We start from the raw sequence: 25916 nt of genomic DNA, 5'->3' as shown, positions 1-25916 counted from the left end.
AAGATATTAGAGCTAGAGAGTTTTGTCGCAGACAGCTCGAAAAAATTCTGTCACAGCGGTGGTGTGAAACGCAAATAGTCATAACGTGAAATGCTTAAGATAAAATAAATTTACTGTTATATCTCTTTATTTAAGTGTACCTGTATCAGAAAGTAAAATCGCACATAAAAGTATCAATTTTAAGTGTAAATACAGTGATTTTGAGAAGATTGCGTCAGCAAGAAGTCGATTTCGAACACGACATGTTTTGATTAACGTAATAAAACGAATCATCTATATTTACTTTAGAATTTTTTCGCATTTCCAGTGATTTTATTTCTTGAAAGTTCGCAATAACTTCGTTTTAAATGGTAATTTCGGTATATAGTAAAATATTAAAAAAAATGTCAATATTGTAGCAATTTTTTTAACGTCCTAGCATTTTTAAACCAAAATGCGAATTCTTAATAAGGATTTATTCTTCATTTTCATAGTTCTCATATTTGTATTTAGCTTAAAGAACATTCTCGAAAGTTTTTTCATTGTTTCACCTAGTTTGCTTCAACCGCTTTTTCTGGAACCATTCGTGCTTGAAGAAGAACGAGGAAAAAGAAAACTTGTACTACTACAAATGGTAAAAAACTTTAGCTTTTTAATTATGTATTTGTGGTTAATACGTTACATATTCTAAACCTAAGCATTGTGTTGCTACAAATGGTAAAAAATTGTAGTTTTTCAGTCGTTTATTTGTGGTTAATACGTTATACATTCTCAAAGAAACCTAAGCCTTATTAAATTTAAGTTTAACGTATGTTAGTTTATTGATATAACATTTCTCTTTTTGAAAGCATCAAATTCCCGAATATTATATAATAATTATAAAAAGCTGTTTAGAAGAAAAATATAAGGTAAAAATAAGACAAAACTATAGTGATTGCATAATACAAACACGCACAGAGAAGAAAAATCTTTTAAAATTACAGACTGTATGTTAATTAACTGTTTGTTAATGACATTTCTGATTATAAAAAAAAATCTTTTTGATTGATAAAACCAAAATATACAGTATTTAAATCATTCATTAGGCAATTTTTTCGTTCATATTGTAACCGTTTATCGGATGTTCTGGCTCTCAAAGTTAAAGTTTTTATTACCAAACATTTTTTAAAAAATACAGAGCTGAAAAGTAAATTTTTCCGCATAAATGGTATTTATGCCATGCTCAAAGGTATCATGATAAAGTTGCTAAATTATTACACATTTAAAAAAAATTTCACATGCTTTTAAACCATGTTTTAATGCTCATTTGGGCAAAGTCATAACCAAAATGCTTCAGTAAACATTACCAAGCTTTTTTGTGGTCCCAGAGAGAAACACGATAAATTTTAATATTATTACAGCACGTTTAGTAAAAATTACAAAATTCAAAAGTAAATTTAACCGAAAAAATGGTTTTTATGCCATGCTTAAAGTATCATGATAATATTATTAAATTTTACCACATTTGCTTTAATTTAACATATTATAAAACCGTATTTTATTGTTAATTTTACCAAAGCACTTCGAAAAAAATAATGAGCTTTTTGTGTTCCCATAAAGCCAGAAACACGGCAAATGTTACCATATTCTGGTAGGTTTGACCATTTTTTTTCTCTGGGTGAAATAAGATCTAGAAAATCTTTCCACATAATTCAAATCGTTAAATTATGGATTTGTTTAAACGTAAAATATTTAATGATTTTTTAATTGCATATTAAAAAGGATTTATTATAAGGATTCATTACAAGTTATAGTATTTTTTTGTAATGTTAAATAATTATTTTAATTGCATGTGTTTAATCTACAGAAAATGGTCCCATGCCTTGTAAAACTTAATTGCCCTTTGCTTTTAGTGAAAAAATGTTTTAAAAAAATTTATGTAATAATTTTTTTCCTTTTTAATCTATTTAACGTATTTTTTTTTAAAAACATTATTGTTCATCATTCAATTTATCATTTATTGTTCATCATCGCTTTTGACAAATAAACATTTTTAAAAAACAATAGTGAAATAATAATCATCATATAAGACACAAACATCAGTTAAAAAAAGATCCATACTTAACTCTACCTTTGATCATTAAAATACACTGTAAAATAAAACCAGATCAAAATTCGGTAAAAAGTACTGACTCTAAGGGTGTCAGTATTTTTTTTATCGTAAAATTCATTTTCTCGTAAAATTTTACATCACGAAAAAATCTGAATTACTGTACTTTTTACAGTAATATTTACTGAATAACTGTTATAAGTACCACTGTAAAAGTTGCGGTTTAAAATTTTACGTTAAAAATAGATTTTACAAAAACAATCTGGATTTTACCGATGCTGCACTCAGGGTGCCAGCAATTTATACCGTTATTTAATCGGAATGTTTGCAGCGTGCAGATTCAGGCAAATTGCAGTATAATTAATTACCATAATTACCTGCTGCTAATTACCATAATTACCTATTTATTAGAATTACCTTAAAAAATTTTCCTTAAAAATTAGACTATATATTAAAATATAGAAAAACTAAAATGCGGTCTGCACTTACGTGATTATAATATGATGAAGGTAATTAAAATTGCTTGATCGTGTTTGCTTAATTGAGAAATTCAAAAATTGTTGAATGATAGAAATTTTTTAACTTTTATTGCATGACTTTGTTTTAGATATTTAGGCATGGTCATCGTGCTCCATATCAAACATTTCCATCGAACCCATACAATATCTTTGTTTGGGAGGAAGGATATGAATCTTTAACAAAGGTAACGCATTTATTTTCCTTAAAAAACTTTTATTTTTCTCCTTCCTTCCTTATTTTCCTCCTAGATTTCTTACATTTACTGAATTAAGTTTCACAAAGCAGTTTTCTATTTAAAGTGTTTCAATAGAATATTTGAGTAAGACATATTAGAAAGCTTTTGCGCGTACAAATGATTTATGATGTACCGTTGGTACCCCACAACCGGAACTGAAATCATTTTAAAGATAGAGAAATTAAATATTTATAACGAGTTAATACTATAGAAACATTTCACTGTAACTTTAACACTGCTTTGAGGGTAGACACGTTATCCTCATTCACTATTTTAAGAAATCTTTTTTAGCAATACAAAATGAAAAATAAGAAAATGTGCAAGGGATTGTTTAATGCTTTGTCAACAAATCTCTGAGAGAAAATACTTTATCAAGTTTTTCTTCATTGACAATTACATGAGAAAAAGAAAGAAATCGGCCATATTTTTCAATATTTCTTTCATTCTTGTCTTGATTTACTTTTTTTCCCCACATTTGTAATAAAAACATCTACTGCTGTTAACATAATCGCATTTTCCGATTTATAATTTATTAACAATTTTACTTCGGGTATTACAATTTAAAAAAAAAAAAAAAAATTAATAAATATGAGCGAATTTTCATCTTATTAAGCGTCAAAATCTTGCATTAATTAAGGATGATAACCTCACTAGAACGGCAATTTTGTGGTTCTAATTATTAAGATTAACTGAAGCATAAAATTTTGAAGTCAGCTCAATAGGTATTAATGGTATATTGCTAGTGCCCAGAGGAAAAACGAAAATTAGGAAGTACCGTCACAACTACCAGAATATGGTAAAGTCTACCGAGTTTCAGTTTGTATTGGAACATCAGAAAGCTCGGTAATTTTTGTCAAAGAGCTTTGGTAATGATTTTGGTAAAATTAGTATTAAAATATGGTTTGGTGAAGCATGGTTATGGATAAATTTGGTAAATGAAGTAAAAATTTATAATTTTAGCATGATGCTTTAGAGCATGGCATAAAAAAATTCATTGGGTTAAATTTTATTTTCTGTTTTGTATCTTTTACTAAATGTCAAGTAATAAGAACTTTGATTTTAAAAACCTGTTTAACTGTTATCATATGAATGTCAAAATTACCAAATGACTGGTTTAAATGTCGTATACTATGGTTTTATTATCAAAATTAGTTTGTTTAATTCTTTTTTTTACTAGAAATATCATTGCGATGCATTACAGTAATTTTACAGAATTTTTCGTCGTTTAATGGACTTGAAATTGTATCTTGGGTCTCTGTGTCTAGCTTGACAATTTTACTTGTTATTATGATATCTTAGTTCCATGACAGCTTAAAACATGGCAAAAAAATAATTTATTCGGTTAATTTTATTTTTCAGTTTTATATTTTTTTATAAAAAGTGTGGTAATCAGATAGAAAATTTTGAAAACCATAATTTCCAGTAAGCCGTAACTATATGATTGGAAAAATTACCAAAATAATAGTTCAAATCAACCTGAATTATGTTGTTTTCTTTATTGAACAGAAATATCATTACTATGAACTATTATACTTTTACCACTGAAACTTTTTACCGCCGTGTAATTATTTGATTTTGTAATAAAACAATTAACAACATCTAAGCATTTTGGAGGATTTATTTTATTTAAAATAAACATAATTTTGCATTATTTCCAGTTATTTGAAATTTTTATAAGTTGCAAGTAACTTTTTATTATTTTCAGCTAGGGCGGCTACAAAATTATGTAATGGGACGTCACTTGCAAGAGATGTACTACGATTTCATAACAACAAATCCTAAGGAAGTAAGGATATTTTATTTATATTGGAAAAATATTCTAAACCTTTCATTATATCAATAGCAAATATTTTCGAATTTTTTTTTGTAAAAAAAAACAATTGCCGAAACATTTCTAAGTATTTTCTTAAGTGTAACGCATACATTTAAAGCGCATGGTGTTCTGTTATTATCGCACTAAATAACTTTTTATCCAGTAAACATATGGAAATATCAAAAAAAAGGATACTGCGATTTTTTTTTCCTTTTGGAAAGCTCGATTTGTACAAAACATGGTTTCAATTTAAAACATGAGCGTCATATTTTCTGTAAGTGCCCATATTTTTCTAAAAACACCTAAAGAGTAAATTTAAAATAGTTTTAATTTGACCAAAATATGCAATTTCCAGTTCACATACGGAATTATCAACTTCGAACACATCGCGAATTTCAGAGAATTCTGAACAGTTTTCAAGAAACGCGATCCCTATAAAACTGGCTACACGTTAAAATATGGGCGTCATATTTTCTGAAATTGCCCATATTTGTACAAAAATAATAAAAGAACTTTTAAAATCTTTTTAATTTGTGAAATAAAAAACAAGATATTTCCAGCTTATATTGTGGAAACAATAGAGTTGACAATTTGTGAATTTTTTTACATTTTTTGAAATACGCGATTCTTTTACAACAAATTTCATGATAAAATACGCGCGCCATATTTTTTGAAATTACCCATATTTGTCAGAAAATACTTAAAAAATTGTTTTAAAATAAATTTAATTTGACCGATGCAAGACGGACAACTTGCGAAATTTTAAAAAATTTTTGAAGAGCGCGATTCTTTTGAACTTGATTTCATGATAAAATATTCACGTCGTATTCTCTGAAAATGCCTATGTTTTTCTATAACTATTTTATGTTTTCAAATATGTTTCGTTTGATAACGACGAAATATTACCAGGGAAAATATTGAGGAAACAATAGAACGGACACTTTGAGAATTTTTTTTGAAAAGCACGATTTTTTAAAATTAATTTCCTGATAAAATATGCGCGCTGTATTCTCCGTAAATGGCCATATTTAGCTAAAAATACTTAAATAAAATTGTTAAAATTGATTTATTTTGACAGAAATACGATATTTTTGGTGAAGGTACAAAATTATCGAGATGGCGGTCATTTTGCGGAATTTTAAATTTTTTGAAAAGAACAATTCTCTTTAAACTAGTTTTATGTTAATATAAATAAATGTGTCATATTCTCGGAAAATTTCCTTAAATGACTAAAATTACTTAGAAAAATGTTGTTCAAATTCATTTATTTCGTCAAAAACATGATATTTGCTGCGGAGATAATGAAGAAACTATAGAACCGACACCTTAAGAATTTTTTTTATATTTATGAAACGCTCGATTCCTTTAATACTAATTCCATGATAAAATATGTGTGCCATATTCTCTGTAAAAGCCTATATTTGTCAAAAAATACTTAAAGAATAATTTTAAAACAGTTTTAATTTGTCCAAAACAGGCAATTTCCAGCTCACATATGGAATTATCAAAAGAACGGACACTTCGTGAATTTTTTCCAATTTTTTGAAAAGCGTGATTCCTATAAAACTGATTTCAAATTAAAATATGCGTTTCATACTTTCTGAAAATGTCCATATTGGTCCAAAAACAGTTCTAAAATACTTTAAATTTGTCCAAAACAAGATATTTCCACCGTATATTAAAGAAACATTAGAACGGACAAATTGCGAATTTTTTAAAAATTTTTTGAAAAGCGCGATACTTGTAAAACTAACTTCATGATAAAATACGAGAGTCATATTTTTTGAAAATGACCATATTTGTCTGAAAATACTTTAAAAAATGTTTTAAAATAAATTTAACTCGACCGATACACGCAATTTAAAGTGAACATATGGAAATATAAAAAATAACGCGACACTTTGCAAATTTTTTTTTTTTTTTTTTTTTTTTTTTTTTTTTTTTTTTTTTTACATTTTTTGAGCAGCGTGATTCAAACTCGTCCAAAACTGGTTTCAAGTTAAATAATGCATGTTATATTTTCTGAAGAGGCCAATATTTGTCGAAAAATAATTAACAAACAGTTCTAAAATCATTTTAATTTGATTAAAACACCATGTTTTTAACGTTCATATTCAAGAAAGAATAAAACGGAAAATTTGCGAACTTTTTTCAATTTTTTTTTTAATGGCACTTTTTTAAATCTAATTTCATGTTAAAATATCTGCATCACATTTTTTGAAAATATCCATAATTGTCTAAAGATAGTTAGAGAACAAAATATAAAAATAGTCTTATTTTGTCCGAAACAATAAATTTTCAGTGCACATAAGGAATTGTCGAAAATTTTGAGAATTTACACTTTTTAAACTTTTAAAAACTATTAAGCAACTCTTTAAAAACTTTTTATGATCACTAATTTTAATAGAGTGCATAATAAAAAAATATTTTTTTTAAATGTATTCACTAAATGTCAGCAACTATAACTTATCCAAAATAAACAACTTCTTATTTTAATACATAAACAAATTGTTATAGACTTTTTACATCAATCAATTTATTTGTTTATTTATTTATTTATCTATTTATTTATTTTAAATTATTACCGATAGAGTATTATTACCGATTTTTAATTATTACCGATAGAGAATTCAAAAGTTTTAATAAATAAATTTAATAATTCCCAAAAAGTAAAACTTTAAAAAAAAATTAAATAAAATAAGAATTTGAATTTATTTTACCGTAACTATTCAATATGTTCATCTCAAGTTTTACATTTAGTCTTCTTATATCCTTATTTTCTTTTAATTTGTGAACATATATTTCATTATTTGCTCTTAATTTGCTCATGCATTATCATTTGACCTTTCAGAATCTTTTCGAACGTTTTTACATTACTTAACAGAAGCTAATAAATACATAAAAATAAAAACTAATATATGCATTAAATAAACTAATAAATAGGTAATTGCATGCCGAAATCCTTTGGCTCATAAATTAATTTTAGAAATAAAACCAATTCAAGAACCAATGCGTTCAACTACATTCTTTTAATTAGAGGGTATATTTTTCCACACAGCTACTATAATTAACCTCTTTATTTTCAGGATCTAACTGATCTTTTACTGCTAAGCCTTTCTATCTGTTTCTTTATTATTTTAGTAATCGTTAACTCCAACTACTTAATTTGTATATTTTAGGTTTGCTTCTTAAAAGCAATGAAAGCTGAAAGTGTGAAATTACAATGATAATGTGAAAAATAATGCTGGATGCTAAACATTTTAGAGCACTGAATTTATATTGATTTATGTACTATCAGCTATACAACAGCGCTGTAAAAAAACTACTCAATTTACAGTATAAAGTACGGTAAAGTGCTTTGGGTGCATCAGTAAAATTAATTTTACCTTTAATATCATGCCGAAATTTTAACAATAATATTTATTTAATTTCAGCAATTGAGTGATTTTATGGTAACTATTACTGTAAAAATTACGATATGGCAGACTTTTTTGTTGTTTCGTCGCATGCGCCAGTAAAAATGGTTTTTATGGCAAGAAGTACCTTGAGTGCTGGTACTTTTTACTGTAATTTGATCTTTACTGTGCATCTAAATTATAAAGCTAATCTATTATATTGATACTTATAAATTTATGCCAGCTATTGAAATGTGTATATCTTTTACCGTAGATTCAAGTTTTTACATCGGAGGCAGCTCGTTCTTTCTATGGGTCATACGCGTTTGTTACGGGCTTATATGCACCTAAAAAGGAATACCAATTCACAGAAGAAATCTTATGGCAGCCCATCACTTCGATAACTTCAGAATCTGTTGTATGTATTATTTAGCAACAATTTATGTTATTCTTAGAGATCTGAAGATTCTTTTACAAAAAAAACACAAAGTATTTGTTTGATTTTCGAACTCATTTTATTATTTGAACTACTCTTTTTATTATATTTATGAATTTTATATTAATATAAAAATTAACTAGACTTTAAGACATTGTTAAATTATGTAAAATGACTCTATTTTAAATTATTTTATAGGAAAATGTGTTTAAGAAACCCAAAAAATATTTGCATGTTTTACTTTTCGTTAACCTGTCAAGTTAATCACCTTTGCAAGTCGAATGTAATCTTATCACCTTTCTATCTCATATAATGGTAGCTGAAATTGGTTAAATATGTTTGTCTGTTTTTGAATGCAATTTTAAGTAATTCATAAGTTGATTGAAAAAGATACTTTCCTTGTCCTAGCATTGAAAGGTAACCTAGACTCCCTTAAAAGTTGACCATATGAGTAGCCGGGCAGGGATTTTGTATAAAGTATGTTTGTAAGTGTAATTAATTAAATTTCAAAATGTTCAAACCAGTATAATGTTAAGTTTCTGAATTGCATGCGTATTCTTGCGTATTGATAATTTTCGAAATTATTGATGCGCATAACTAGCAGAATATGCATATTTATTTTTTAAAACTGCCCAGTTGTTTAATATTAACTTTATGTAACAAATTAAAATTAATTCTGCAGAAATCTGATCGTAATTCAAATTGTAATTTAAATTTGTATTCATTTCGTAATTAACCACATTTCTTAAGATATAGGAGGTATTTGCTAACAAAAATTTCAAACTCATGTTAAAAAAAATACCAGTTTATTTATTTACATTCTTATTGGCAACGAATAGTAAACATATGAAAGACATGATTTATGTAAAAATAGCATGATATAAAAAATGATAAAAAAAATCACCTTACTAAGTTGACAACTAAAGTTATGCAATGCAAGTGTAGTATTACGCAGATTTCCCACTATGCGCGTAGTTATAGTAGCGATCGTATTAAGTGAATCAATTAGTATAAATTACCGCATTTTCCAATTTTAAAAAAATGTTTCGGGCACATTTTTTCTCTGACTTTGTAGGACCATTTGTCTTAGTAAAAGAACGGTAAACAACTATTGGTGTAAGAAAATTATGGCAGAAAAAAAGGCAATGCATATGCAAGTGGTTCAAAATGGAATTTTCCAACATAATTAGGTTCCTTTAAATAATTAAAATTAAAGAAAAAAGTTAAGGATTCTTTTTTCAAGAGAAAACTGTCAGTTTTAGAGAGATCAGGAAACTCTCAGAATCTTAAGCATATCAAAGGTATCTGAAAAAGGAGACACTCAAAAATGGATAATAAAGCGAAAAGTAGCATCATTTATTCAAATTTAATGTAACGGATTTAATAAAGAGAATTTAACCGTTATAAAACCTTAGTACAGTGCCAAAATGAATGAAATTGATTCCAAAATGGAAAAAAGGCATAAAATTGATTAAGCAGAAAATTTATAAATGATACCTTTTTATTTTTTTAAATTGTATGTTTTTTTAAACTGTATGCTTGATTCAATCAAGCATACAGTTTAAAGACAAAATCTAATGACAATGATCTCACTTTCGAGATGCAATGATATTAATAATAAAACATTGAACTGTAAATATTTCAATTAAGATCAGTCTAGGCTAATATTAAGCAATCAAATTAATAAAATTAATTGAAAACACGTTGAACTGTTTTCAATATTTTAAACAAATAATATGTGGTCAAAGTGATAAATTTTTATAGCTTAAAAAAAAGCTTCCTCTAACCTTTTTAAATGTTACATATTATAAAAATAAACAATACACTAGTAATCTTGGGATATTTTAAGTCAAAGCAACTACAAACTGCACAGTAAACAAAGTTTCGATTACCGATCGGAATATTTAAATTTAATTTTCGATTATTTAAAATTATTAAACATAATTTTGGCACTTTTACTATCCTAACTTTTGTAGATGTGTTATTTTGAATACATTATCTCCGTCTATCGAAAGTAAAACCCTTTTTTAAATCACTGCAATTTGTAAGAGAGAAGTTCTATCAAGAGAATGTGTTTTTTATTCAGCTATAGTTGAATGCCAACTTAAAAAAAGTTATACGCTTTTTAAAGATTTGACAGTAATGGAAGCACTTAATAATCTTTTTTAAAAACATTTCCCATAGTTAGATTAATAAAATATCCCGCATTAATGTTATATGAAAAAATTAAATATGTCCTTTAAAAAAGCTTCATCAATAAATTAATGGTGTTATACTTCAATTCAAAATAAAAAGTTCACTAATAGAAATTAATTATTTCAAATCTATAATTTTTGACCTTCGGTATAAAGTTTTATTAATCATTTCTAAATAGAAACTTTATTTTTCTATTATGATTTTTGAATGCATTTTTATAGACAATTTTGGGAAGAGGTGATTGTCTTAGAGCTGAATTGGAAGAGTATGCTTTTGCCAAAACAAAATTGTTTAACGAAACTAACGAAAGATTCAGAGTGAGTTTATATTTGTCTATTTCCGAATAGTATTGATAAATATAAACTATACTATAATTTTTTAATAAAAACTTTTCACAGCTTTTTTTCAGATACTTATCTTTTCACGTTGGTGCAAAGGTAGACACGTGTTTAGTTGCTGCACGAATAGCTAAAACACTAAACTCACAGGTAACAAAAAACTTTACTTCAAACTCTGAGAAAAAAAAAAAAGTATGGTCGAAACTAACAGAATATGTTAAAATTTGCAGTGTTTGAGGCCAAAATTCTTGGTTAATTTTTACCGAAGAGTTTTGGTAATTATTTTGGTAAAATTAACAATAATATATATATTTTTAATATGGGATAATTTTCTGCAAATGTTATTATAAAATTAAAAATTAGCTAAAATTTTAGTGAAATTGGGTTATTTTTTCATGTCACAAAAATCATTTATTCACTTAAATTTATTTTTCAGTTTTTTATTTTGTGACTAAATTTGTAGTATTAAGAACAATAATTTTGTAAACTAGAATTTCCAGTTAACAGTTACCATTTTGTTGCTCAAATGCCATTGGTTTTTTTTAACCAGAAATGTCATTACCATACAATACGGAAATTTTACTAGAATTATTTTTCTCCTTCCTATGCGAGTAAAAAGGAATATTGTACCATTGCGCCCTCCGATGGAGGAATTTTACATTCAGTACCAATTTAGGTCATATCTGCTGTTTTTGAGACCATATCAGGTTTTCGAGGCATGCTCTAGAGAACTCTCTTTTTCTAATTAATTTGAATTTATAGGATTTTATGTTTCAAACTCGATTGAATTCAAAGTAAATTATCTCTTTTCATTTGAAAACATCACTATGGTATAACATAAGCACCAAAATGACATTCTTTTTAAAATGAAACACATACTTTCGTTTTTTTAGAAATGAAAATTTTAAAAAAAGTGTGTGCTCTTTTTATACCTTGAACTAGTCTCTTTATTTTACCTTGAACCTGATTCTGTATTGTACCTTGGACTAGTCTCTGTGTTTCATTTACTAGTTTTGTATTGTACTTTGTACCAGTCCAAGGCATGCGAACAAGTCCTGTTAACAAAATAGCTACTCACAATGTGTAAAAACTTTTATATTCCTAGTAAAGCTTTAATTTTTTTAAAATAACGCGTTAAATAATCTTTGGTATAACGATTATGATTGATCTAATTTATTTTACCTAATGCAGGTTGCAAGAAAAATAAATTTTAATTCTGTGAATATCTGAATTCAGTCAGCTAATAATTGTAATTAAGAAATAATTTTATATGATTGATATCCAAAGAGTAATATCCAAGAATCTCAATATATAGTGGTACAAAAATTCGTGAGGTATATTACTTTTTGAAGTGTTATTTTTGGCATGCTACTTTATGAAAGTGGACCTTAAATATATCACCCTAGTAAATCTGCATATTAGCTAGTTAAGCTGAAGAGTAACTTTATTTACTTAAATTTAAAATTAGGGCCTGTTGTAATGAAAATTTACAGATTAAAGATCTTAAGAAGATTGAGATTAAGATTTACAAATTAAGATTAAAGAATTTATAGATTGCAGATTAAAGATTTTTTCAATTGTACTAGTTGCAGAAAATTTCATAAGGGGAAATTTGACTTAATTTTATACACCGAAGAGCCATTAGATTATGACCACCCTGCTATTAACATGAAGGACCACCTTTAGCCCTCAAAACTGATAGCACCCGCAGTGGCATTGATTCCACAAGGTGCTGATAGGTAGTCTGAGGTATCAGGTACCAAGCGCTCACCTACTGGTCCTGCAATTCCTTCACATTGAAAGGGGGTAGCGTGGCAGCACGAATTTGGTTTTTCAAGTAGGACCACAAATGCTCTATTGGATTAAAGTCAGGTGAATTTGGGGGACAAGACAGACTTGAAAGTCACTGGAATGTTCCTCGACGATTCGACCTGACAAGGTGCATTATCCTGTTGGTAAACACCATCCCCCGCAGGAAAAAATGTCGCCATGAATGGGTGAACCTGGTCTGCAACTATGTTCATGTCAGGGCTAAAGAGAATAGAAGGGCTAGTTCACTCCACTCTTAGAGCTGAAGCTACGATTTCCCTCCTCATGACGTCACTGTGTCCACAGATCTCGGAGATCGCAAGCAAAGATATTATGATAACTTTGCATCTTTCTCTTTGTAAAAATAAGTTAGACTTTTTCTGGTTATTAGCTTTCAAACTTTACGTAATTAACACATTATTTCCGTTCATAAACATAGTTCAAAAAAACTTTCTTGGCCATTATATTAAAAAAAAAATACAATTTTGAACTTATAAAAATGTTTTACTAGTTGGCGAAAATGACACTATAAATACTTTATTTTAAAAAGTTCAGTTTTAACTTTAATTATTAAGAAAAATGAAAGCATATATCGACACTTTTTTATCTACATATTCTTTTATAACAATAAGTTGAGTTAAATTTAGAATCCCTGATTTTAAAATATGCCGTTAATAGCAATTTGTTCATACTTAATCATTAGGAAACATCAACCTTAAACGCTAATTACTGAAACAAAATAATAATTTAGGTTCATAATGACATTAGAAATTTTACAATTGTTTATAGATATTTAAATTTAAGAGAATATAATTTTTTAAAAAAATCATAAATATTTAGAATAACTACATTAAAAAATATGTAAATAAATGTAATTAAGAGAATTCGAACTATATGCTATATATTTTATTTATACTTTTTATTTACATTTTAATTTTCTTTGACTTTATCCATTTTTTAATTTTTTTCACCTGCCTTTCTTTTTGAAGTAACGAGGTGGTTTCTATTTAAATAATGAATTTTTATAAAAGTTCTTGACGGCAGAATAAACGTATTGCTTTTTTATATTAACTGTGTCATTTCGGAATCCATTCTTTACATAGTTGTTCATTTACTTTAGGGAACACGGGGAAAATAATATTTTTTCCTCTTGTATTTATATCAAAATTTTTTCAAGTTGCAATCGCGCAAACTGGCATTTCGATAATAGTTTAAAATTCTTGTAAATTCACTGCAAAAACTGAGGAAAGTCATTATAGAAAATAACAAATGTCTTAGAATATCTCGCAAAAAGAAATGCTCCAATATTAGTTAGAGCAAGTAAGGCCGAACGCTCCGTTCTTGAAGTAAAAGTGCGAGCTTTGCGCCAAAGTGACGTCACTAGAAAAAATCAGAGGATCGTCGCGGCGAGAGCTACTTCAAAGGAGTGAACCAGCCCTTCTATTCTCTTTAGCCCTGTGTTCATGTGGCTTACAGACGTCAGGGATTGTTCTATGAGGATTATGGGTCCTAATGTGCCCCATGAAAACATTGTTCCTTTGCGAGAAACCATGAAAACCTGCGCGAGCCCACTGTTATATATGGAGGGTGGTCATAATGTAATGGCTCTTCGGTGTATATTCAACTGGTCCACCTTGAGTAAAAAACTTCAGGGTAAAAGTTGGGCTTCGGTACTCATTGTTCCTTCTCAGCGCCACGCGTTGCTTACGAAATGTCATAGCGCGATCTAGGCGGTAACTGAAAGGTAATTTAATGACAGTTTTAATGACAATTTTTTAGTGACAGTAATGATATTTAAGCTTTTGTTCTTTAGATATTTGCCCACCGCGCGTTTTTGTCAAAGTTATATAATGTGTTAGGGTTGATGAGAGAAAAGTTGTTGGTGATAGAAAAAAGGTGCCTTCAGTTCGATCATGAAAATGGCTATTAAATGCATTCAATGCAGCTTTGTTTTATATTTTATTACCGTAGTTGAAAACCCGATCCAATTCTGAGTTTACGGCTATCAAGGCTAAATTCCGTAACCTTGATCCGTAGCCGTGTTTGACTACAACCCAAAAGGCAAGGGAACTCATTTATCAAGCATTAGGACAAACTGGTTTTTATGGAAGACTTTTTGATGGAACATTTGCATTACATAGCGAGTAAAACCACGAAAACTTCTCTCCGTAAGCTTGATGACAAGGGGATTCTAACACATGATCCATCTACCACTAAGGATATTTTACGTCAGCAATGTGGTCGGTGCGAGCCCGGAGCAAAATTCGCATCAATAAGCTACTTCTGAGATTCGAACCTAGGCAACCATATTGAGAGGCAAATGTTCGATGTCCTGAGCCTCCACCGCTCTTTCTAGGGAAATTTTAGTCTTTTTTATGCCTAAGCATAATGGCAATTTAACATTTGTGCATAGTAAATTTATGGCAATTTTGTGCAATCCTTCTTTTTGTTATTTAAATGTTTTGCCACAATTTTTTTTTCGGATTGGCGAGATGACTCAACGCTTTCTGTCTCTGTGCGGTAGTTGTTCATGCAAAATCATAAAATGTCAGTGGTATTCATGAAGTTCCTTATTTGACAGTGTGTGAAAAATCCTCAAACTTTTGCAACTGTTCTTTGATTAACTTTTGATTAATTTATAGGAATTTTGGCACATTTGTGATGTAAACCATCAGCAACTTGATTTTTTAAAGTTAAGAAAAGCATGTAATATTTTGATAAATTATAAAAAATTTTGAAAACGTAATAAACTTAATTTTTGTTTTCCATTTGAGAAATAACTTCTATGTATAAACATTTTTAGGAAGCCTACAACTTAACGTCTCCAAAATGGGCCCTACTCTATTGGGAAGAACTACAACATCAGATCGTCCTCAACTATTACTTTCGATATGCAACGAAAACTTTAATCAGATTAAGAGTAGGTAATATAGAATATAAATTCTGCGATAACCATTTTTTTGCATTTTTCATTTCATATTATGCTACTTCAGATAGATTTCCAATAAATATTTAGAAAGTTATAATTTCGGATTTTTTTAATTCAAAATTCACTGACTTCGTCTTTAAGATTTAAGACACATGAATGATTTCCATGTGGTTGTTTAGTGTTATAAATAACTAAAACTTAAAAGAAAAAAAAATTTGAATAAAGAAACCATTTAGTTGACAACTCCAAATTACTGTTTTGAAAATTTCACCTTTAAAAAAAAAGCATTTTTAACTAGACTTTAACAGTATTTTAGTTTAAGTGAGCCAGTGAAGCTCACTTAACTATTCCCAATCTAATGAACTTTATAACCCAGAGGTTAAAAAAATTGAAAAATTAAAAACTGTGCATAAATAAGATAAGAGCTTCGAGAACAGTAAGGAAAAGATAATAAGCTTTAAAGGATTTAAAGACTTAGTCATAATTTTTTTTGTTGATCGTAAAATAGTCAAAATTGTATGACTTTCTGCTGGAATCATTGTACCACATCTTTTGATCAATTTTAATTTTTTAAATTAAATTTTTAAACGTAATACAGAAAATCGTAGTAGACTAAGTCACAAAGTTTCCCGTTCGTATATACTCTTCTTACATGTAAAAAGGATGATTTATTTCCAAAAATGAAAATAAAACGTACGTCTGAAAATTTGTGATTTGGAAATTTACAAATAGCAACTAGTTTACTCTATTTGAGTTAGAAAAACATTAATTAATTCAACCAAACAAAATATATGAAATTTTAAAAATTAGAAAATTTTATCTATATTACAAAAATTACGAAAAAAATTTATTTTGGAATACAACGTAATTATTATTAATCAAGTCAACCAACACAATTTATTTTTCACAATGTATTGCCAGCTTTAATTAAAGTTAAATTAAATCAGTAATTGAAGTTACACTGATTTATTTAAATAACTTTATTAGTACAGATTTTAAGCATCGATGTAACAGATTTCATTTAAATTGGAAATTGTTGAGATGTCTGATCCAAATCTACTTAAACTGAAAAAAAGTATCCATAATTTTTTTTTCATTCATTAATTCTAACTAAGAGGTTCCTTCTGATGAAATATCACCCATGCGCTAATTTAATTAACAAGCAATTTTACGACAATTTTAATTGTCGTAAAAATAGACCAAAAACTTTTACGTTAAATTACCGGAACATTATTACGACATATTTCCTGTACAAAATTAGAAAGTAGCCAATGAGCGTACTTCGTATCTTACATAATCTATTCCAGTTTTAATGTTTGTTTCCGATGTAAATAATGTGTAAATTCACTGCATCGTAAAATGTATTTCTGAGAAAAGTTAATGAATGACTCCTTGTAATGTATTTAGGAGTGAAAATGACAAGTAGAGTACTTGGTAAAGTTTTATTTTTTTCACCAATAGTATTTATATACTTTGCTTCTGCTATACAGTATTAGAAAGAAGTATTTTCGCGGATATAATCGTGTAAGCTGGAGACACGATAATAAATTTTTGTTATTTTTTTTTCTAATTTTCTTAAATTTTTAATTTTTTTCTCTGTTTTTTAAATATTTAATATTTTTATTGTTTTTATTTGCCTTCTTCGCTTTAATTTTTATTACTTTTTTTATTTTTATTTGTTTTCCTCACCTTTATTATATATATAAATATATATATATATATATATATATATATATATATATATATATATATATATATATATATATATATATATATATATATATATATATATATATATATATATATATATATATATAAATGAAGAATAAAACAAAGAAAAATTATAGACATATAAAAAGAAAGGGGGGGGGGAATAAAAAGTAAAAAAATAACAAACAATAGTTTATATAAATATATAATAAAAAATAAAAAAAAAGAATGAAATTTTATTAAAAAAACCGGAAAAAAAAGAGATATAATCTTTTCTTCAGCTCACACGATTATATCCGCAAAACAGAGTGCTTTCTGATATTGTATCAATAAAGCCAAAGCAAAATATATTAATACAATAGTGTGAGGAGCACTCAAAAATTTTTTTATAAAAATAACAATAAGTAAAATAGATCACAAAAAGTAAAAATAACATGTAAAAACAGAAAATAAAATGAAATAAAAGGAAAAACATTAAAAAGGGGGCTATAAAGCGAGTAGCAAAATCAGATCAACTTACATGGTCGAAATATTTTTCAAGAAAGATTTAAAAATGTTTTCGCAGAAAGATTGCCAGATAACAAAATATGAAAACAAAAGATGAAAACAAAAGCGCAAATTGAGTGTAACAAGAGGGTTTTAAAGTGTCGTTCTTACTGCACAGCTGAAGTGATTTGTTATTCTGAGATTTGATTTGTTAGTTACCAAGGATGGGCCCGAAATGGATGTGCGCAAGGTAATATTATACTGGATAATTTTAAAAATTGATCATAAATAGTTTTAGAAGATAGATGTTTATTTAAGAAAAAATAGAAAATAGAAAAGAGAAACATAAAGTGCCTGTTTTGCAAATAATTTTAGCCGCGGATTTGCACGATATGGATTAGCACATAGAAAAATTATTTAAATTATCAAGGAAAAAAATTTTAATAGATAATTTTAACACGGATTTGCCCGAAATGGATTTGCACATGGAAAAATTAACAAAGAAAAAAATTTTAGTAGATAATATTAGCCACGGATTTGCCCGAAATGGATTTGCACATGGAAAAGATGTATAAATTAATAAAGAAATTTTTAGCAAACAATATTACCCACGGATTTGCCCGAAATGGATTTGCACATGGAAAAACTGTATAGATTAACAAAGGAAATAATTTAGTAAAGGAATTTTTAGTAAATAATTCTAACCACGGATTTGCCCGAAATGAAACTCATTGTTTTTCTTAACTTTCTTGCTGTTTTCTTGTATGTATTTAGTTATGTATATATATATATATATATATATATATATATATATATATATATATATATATACCTTTTTTGTAGGGAACTTGTTGAAACATATGATTAATAGCATGCAAAAAAGAATAAACAATGAAAATATCGATACTCGAGTTATTGCTTATTCTGGGGTAAGTAAATTATTTACATGAAAATTTTTTATTCAGAAACTATTTAGTGTAATCGTTTCATTTGACTAACTGAAGGATGTATAAGAATTAATCAATTTGGCATGTTTTTTAACTGTAAGCATGAAAAGAAAATTAATGTTTGTCTCCTGTATTAAAATATGATACGCAATCTAAAAACCCATAGACTAGCAGTATACTCGTAGTTAAGAAAAAGCAAACATTTCGCAATATTTTTTAAAAATTTAACTGCACTAACTTATCTAATTTTACAAAAAAAACTATGTTTAATTAAATTTAATGAAAACTAATGAGTCCTAGAGCTATCATTAACCTATTTAGAATATACACTTCAAGCTGTTTTAGAAAATAAATAACATAAATCACGGAAATATTGTCTTACGGAGATTTTAGGTTCTTCATACGCTAAAATTAATTTTCATTCCTCTCTGTAACGTGAAGCTATGAAATTAAAATACCGTAAACTTTCGGACTAGCTAGAGTTCTCTGATCTCTCTTGATGACAATACAAGTTTCAATTCTTGTCTGACCGTGTTACAAGTAGAATTTACATCCATCCTATCGACGAAAGAAGTTAAGAAGTTAAGTTAGCTATTACTAGAAAAGAAGTTAAGTCATCGACGAAAGAAGAAAGACTTTAATCAAAAGTTTGTTGCTCTACGTTTTTCTTGTCCAACAGAAATAAAAGTATTTTATATTTCTTTTAGCTTTCTTGAAAAAGTAGTTTCTAAGAAAAATATTATATTATTTTATGCTCATTATGGAAATTTAAGTAGAGTAATTAATAATTAAAAAATACTAGCTGAAATAGTATCAAAATATAAATTTTTTTTTATTTTATCATTTGCATTTTTATAACTGGCGTTGAACTGCCGACCAAATTCTGAGTTGACGACTACCAATGTTCATCTTTTTAGCCCTGTAATTCTGAACCTAACCCAGAAGACAAGGAAACTCCTGTATAAAGTACTTGGACAAACTAGACTTTAGGGTAAACTTTTTGGTTGAGCTAACTTGCATTTACGTTACAGTGAGAGGAAAACCACGAAAACCTCTCGTGGTTAGCCAACAGCTAAGGGACTCTAACGCATAATCCGTGAAACCCTGAATATTTTACTCCAGAACTGTGGTCGGTGTGAGTCGGGTGCAGAATATATATCAACAAACCATCGCTGAGATTCGTACCTCGGATGGGGGGAGGCAAGCGCTCTATCCCTTGAGCTACAGCGGCTCTATCATTCATATTTGATAGATTAGATATTATTCCTGTTTTAAATTGTACAAACTAAAGAAGTAATTAATAAATTAATTAATAAATTAATTAATAAATTAATTAATAAATTAATTAATAAATTAATTAATAAATTAATTAATAAATTAATTAATAAATAAATTAATTAATTAATTAATTTATTTATTAATGAATTAATTAATTGTTGCAGCATGGAAGTACGATTAACCAAGTACTATTTAGTCTGAATCAGTACAACAATTTGGAAACACCTATGGCTGCCACTTTTATTGCTGAACTATGGAAGGAAAGGAAAAACAAATATTCAGTTCGGTGGCTCTTGTTTAATTCTTCCAATCCAGAGAAGCATATCAATCCACCCATTGCTCTGTATTTTGAAGATTGCGGAGGAGAATTCTGTCCATTAGAAAACTTAATCAATAGAACAAAAGACTTTATACCAACTAACTGGGACGACGAATGCGATTTTAAAGTGCATATACCCTTAGAGAAACTAGACCCTGTTGCTGATTTACCCCCAGTAAGTAATAGTAAAATGAGTTTCATTCTTTTTTTTTTCTCATTTTTTCATTATTTTCTTTTTTTTAAGAGATTAAAATATACGTTTTAGAAAATGGATATTACACGTCAGACCTCATGCTATACAAATAGTTTGATATGGAAATGGTTAGGTTAATTTTTTTAAAGTTGTGATTCAAACCAAATATGGAAATCAATAGCTTACACCACGATGAGCTTTGAATTTACTGGTAGAGAAGGTAGGCTCAAAGGAGATAAAAATTTTTATGTACTATCTAGGCAAGTGGAGTAGAGTTTCCTACATTATTTCTTCGCGCTACATCAAATGAAACCGAAACCAAGTGAATAGGAAAATTAGCTCATAAATTGTAAGAGGAATTACGAATAAGGAGTACTATTTTGTACCTACTTATATCTTTTTTACACATTTTTTTCTTGCTGCATTTGTTAACTTGACAATTGACGCAAAGTTTCGTATGCATTATTTTATGTTAAATGAAAAACAAAATCATGATTATAAGATCAATAGTTCAAAAGATATAAGGGATTTAGTGCTTAAAATATATGAAAAGTAAAATTTTTTTATAGCACCCGCCGTGGCATTGATTCCACAAGGTGCTGATAGGTATTCTGAGGTATCTGGTACCAGGCGCTCACCAACTGGTCCTACAATTGCCTCACATTGCGAGGGGGTAGCGTGGCAGCACGAATTTGGTTTTCCAAGTAGGACCACAAATGCTCTATTGGATTAAGGTCAGGTGAATTTGGGGGCCAAGACATGACGAATGGGTGAGCCTGGTCTGCAGACGTCAGGGATTGTTCTATGAGGATGATGGGTCCTAATGTGCCCCGTGAAAACATTGTTCCTGGACGAGGAACCATGAAAACCCGGGCGAGCCCATTGTTACAAATGGAGGGTGGTCATAATGTAATGGCAATCAATCGTAATTTTTTATTATATTAGAATTTAAAACAAATATAACTTTTAAATGAAAAGTCCCATCGACTTGGATTTGGTCTTCACCTTTTTAGTCTTTTGTTATCTGCATGTTTGTAACTACTATAACAATTTTTCCTATGAAATATTTTAAAGTAAAACTAAATTTTCTTTTATCCATCTTTATGCAAAATAAAATTTATTCCAATATGTTTTTTTTCCTTTTTTTTCAGTTTCAACCATTATCAACATCACTAGTGGTTTGATTACTTCTACAAATTAAAATGTTTGTGAATATAATCGATGATTTCTTAATTATTAATTAAGTAATACTTAACTTTATGCTCTTATTTCTTCCTGATTTTTATTTGTTTATTTATCTTCAAATTTTGTAGTAACTGTTAGAAAATATGACTCAAAAGATCAGGTATGAGAGGTATAAATAATTGGTAATTCCATACTTATTATACGCAAGCAAGTATATTAAAAGTTTTTAACCACTTAATACTTAACAAAAAAGAAATTAAGTCTTTTTATTTTTCCAAATTACAAGACTTAGACATTAAGATATATATATATATATATATTTTACAGATACATGAATAACTAGTTACATGAATATAGTTACATGAATAACTTAATTTTATTCAATATTCGTATGATATTTGGAGTAAATTTTCTGCAATCGAAATATGATGTTACACCAGATAATTAAACATATTAATCTCTATGAAATTAGATTACACTGCACTGAAGTTCAACCTGTACAAAAGCATGGTTAAATTTAGAATATTTTCTCGGTAAAATGAGCTAATGACCCAATGTTAACATCGAACACATTTTTCTGTGAGTGCAGATGCTAAAAATATTTTTAGTCTTTTAAAAAGCACAAAATTACATTTTTAAAGTGACGCCTTAAAAAAAATTACATTTCTAATTGCTTTTGCAAATAACTTGAATACTCGTTTTTGAACACATCGTTATATGAACACATCGTTTGTAAGTACATATTAACATGAATATCTTTAATATTAAAAGATTAATTTAACTCTTAGTTAGAAAAAAAGATGAAATAAAATTAATCTATAATGAGAGCAGAAATTACTTATGCATCAAAATGCCGAGTAAAAAATAACACTTTCCGATCAATAAAAATCCAACTGTTTCTAAACTTAGAAATTAAAAAAAAGTCACACAAGTATTGAAACATTTAACAATTAACTGTGAAATGGTTACTACTTTACGAGTGCAAATGATTGCTAACTTAATGATCAATAATGTTTTATTTTTTCAAGCACAAATAAAGGTTATATAATACTAAAAAAATTTTTTTTTAATGCAAAGCAATAAATAGCGTGATATTTACTAATACCTTTAAGAAAAGTTTCATTCCTAGTCAACGAATAATAGTTATCCAAATACTTTTTATTCTGAATAAATTCACCAAAAATATTACATTGTAACATCGCTGACAAATCAAAACTTTCCCCATCATGGAAAAAAAACAACATACATTGTCGTTTTGAACTTCTACTTAGTGTATGCATCGGTAATAAACTTAATTTAAAGTAATACAAAAAAATTGATTTGTGTTACATTTGTGAAAGGAAAACTGACTTATTTACGATAATACTTAAATTGATAACAAGTTTTGAACAACGAATTAGTACGGACATAAAATTTTGTTTTATTTGATCAGTTATACCTATAATTTTCTTTTCCTTGAATTAGCATAGACATAAAATTAAATCTGCCCGATTAGAAATGAACTTTCCTCCAAATATTTTGATCTGTTTTATTTGGCATTTTAGATATTAGTGTTTACTACTTAGACAAACAAAAATGACCACGACCTTTACAATTAGGCAACATGATGATCAATCACTGGTCACTTTGGCCTAATGCGTAGATCCCATGACGTGACCAGTCCACGTTCTTTGGTCGCGAAGTCCATTAGCGGTACAGGAAGTGGTGACAATTGCAGTTGGACACGTGCGCCAGCGTCTACTGGGGACATTAATGGAATTGCAAGCAGAAACGCGTAATGCAATTGTCGGTAATCATTGTATTAGTGGTCTGGCAGATCGTTCGTTTTACCTTCACCTGTACAAGGAAAAAAAAAGTATGTTTAGGGCATCTTGCTGTACCAATCTTGACATGTTGATTGAGTGATGGACTTTCACGTTTTCTACGTCAGTTAGATTTAAGAAAGAAATGCAAAAACTTTTCCTATTTCTTTTTTTCTTTTGGAGATATATTGCCTAAAACCAGTATTTATAGAGTCATTTCTTTATTTTTTAGATACATTGTTAATAAATAATAAATTGACCGTCATTTCCTTATTTTTTTACGTACATTCTTAATAAGTAATAAACTGACAGTGATTTCCTTATTTCTTTTAGATAAATAATAAATTGACCGTCATTTCTTTATTTTTTTTAGATACATTGTTAATAAATAATAAAATGACCGTCATTTCTTTATTTTTTTAGATACTTTGTTAATAAATAATAAATTGACCGTCATTTCTTTATTTTTGTTAGATACATTGTTAATAAATAATAAAATGACAGTCATTTCTTAATTTCGTTTCATATATTATAAAGAGTCATTTCTTTATTTCTTTAGTTACGTTGTTCATGAAGAGTAATTAGTCATTTATTTAATTCTTCAGATGTATTGTTTATAAAAACTAATTAGAGAGTCATTTTGGGGGGGGGGCTCATTGTCTATAAAGAGCATTTAGATAATTTCATTTTCACTTTTCATATATTGTTTATAAAGAGTATTAGAAAGTCATTTATTTATGTTTTCCGTGACATTGCTTATAGAGAGTAATATCCTTATTTTTAAATACATTATTTATAAAGGATAAATAGAGAATCATTTCTTTATTTCCCTATATACATTGTTTATAAAGAGAAATTAGAGAGTCATTTCTTTATTTCATTATATATATTGTTTATTAAGAATAATAACATGACTTTTTATATTATTTTAAGATCAATATTAAAAGTAGTGAAAAAGTTACTGTATTCCCCCATTAAATGCCAAGATATAGGCCAGGTAGAATAAATCTGTAATCTGTTTAAAATTCAACTCCGTAGTCTTGTTATCCTGAATCTAATCCAGAAGACAATGGAATTCATGGATCAAGTATGGGAAGTTTTTGACGACTTTTTCATGGAACTAACATGCATTTGCGTTACATGAAGAAGAAATCAACGAAAATCTCCCACGGTTAGTCTGGCGGCAAAGAGATTAGCCGGCGAAGAGATGACGGCAGGGGATAGGAGAACGCTCTATCCCCCTGACCCACCATGGCTCAGAAACATAATGAATTGAAAAATGTACTGAGTTTTCGGTTGAGTAAACAATTTTAGCATGCGAGAATTATTAGCTTTTTACTTGTACTATCAAAATTCCACGCACTGAGCCCAGAAAAAATGCAGATACTGAGTTTAAATTTAATGGGCTGAAAAGGTCATCAAAGGTCAACTAAAAAATTAAGCTAATTAAAATCAATCAGTTAATTAAATCATGAAAACGAAAAAAAAAAAAAAATTAAATTAAAATCAAGTTTTAATTTTATTTATTTATTTTTTTCGTTTTCAAAGTATCATAATATATATATATATATATATATATATATATATATATATATATATATATATATATATATATATATATAATATATATATATAACTTTTTGTGTCATCCATTTCGGTGTTGCTATAGAACGATAGTTTCACATTCCAATAGTCCAGAGTAGCCAATCGAAGAAATACAAGACACTGGAAACAGCTCATGTGTTGAATGAATGGAGGATATATTGTGATGTCAATGCCGGGACTTGAACCCCCATTCTTTCAGACATGAAATTGGTAGATTAGCCCTCTCGAAAGATGTACATAGCTGCAAGGAACTGAAGAGGATTCATTAGGTGGGCCTTGTTGGTACGATAAAATTCTGATTGTTTACTCATATAAGGTGAAAGCAGTTAATAAACGGTTTTTTCCCCCACTGTTTTTAGTTTTAATACTATCCTATTTATGGCCATTTGACTGTTTTGTTTCAATATGGTAGAATAACAATTAAATAGATTGTTATTTAACCATTTTTCCGAGAAATTTCTAACAGTGTAGTAGCAAAACATATAAAATGTAAGAATATCCATCAATAGAGTATTATGCAATATTTAACTATGCCTTTAATTGTTTCGTAGAAATAAAAACTGCTGAGATAAATGACTTACTAGCAAAAAGAAAATGAAACTAGAATAATTATATTTTAGTCTCAAAAAAATACATAAACGTTTGGTCATAAT

The 25916-nt window shown here is 28.0% G+C and overlaps 1 protein-coding gene across 2 annotated transcripts; it reads left to right on the top strand.

The window, feature by feature from the left end:
* The first annotated feature begins 220 nt into the window (after positions 1–220).
* On the top strand, positions 221–21931 carry LOC107457084 (prostatic acid phosphatase). 2 transcript variants are annotated; one of them, XM_016075145.4, is made up of 10 exons: positions 221–613; positions 2676–2771; positions 4528–4608; positions 8305–8448; positions 10884–10979; positions 11061–11150; positions 15613–15733; positions 18778–18863; positions 20324–20653; positions 21823–21931. In XM_016075145.4, the coding sequence occupies exons 1-10, from the start codon at positions 434–436 to the stop codon at positions 21853–21855; spliced, it is 1257 nt and encodes a 418-aa protein (XP_015930631.2). In that variant the 5' UTR covers positions 221–433; the 3' UTR covers positions 21856–21931. The 2 variants fall into 2 exon arrangements, with proteins under 2 accessions (XP_015930631.2, XP_071039348.2); XM_071183247.2 differs by lacking the exon at positions 2676–2771 and having other exon boundaries at positions 309–613.
* Positions 21932–25916: the final 3985 nt, after the last annotated feature.

Source organism: Parasteatoda tepidariorum, chromosome 7 (assembly GCF_982258835.1).
Source record: "Parasteatoda tepidariorum strain Cologne lab strain chromosome 7, Ptep-v5.0, whole genome shotgun sequence".
Classification (NCBI taxonomy): domain Eukaryota; kingdom Metazoa; phylum Arthropoda; class Arachnida; order Araneae; family Theridiidae; genus Parasteatoda; species Parasteatoda tepidariorum.
Note: the sequence above shows the minus strand (reverse complement) of the source record. Positions and strands in the feature narration are given on the sequence as shown.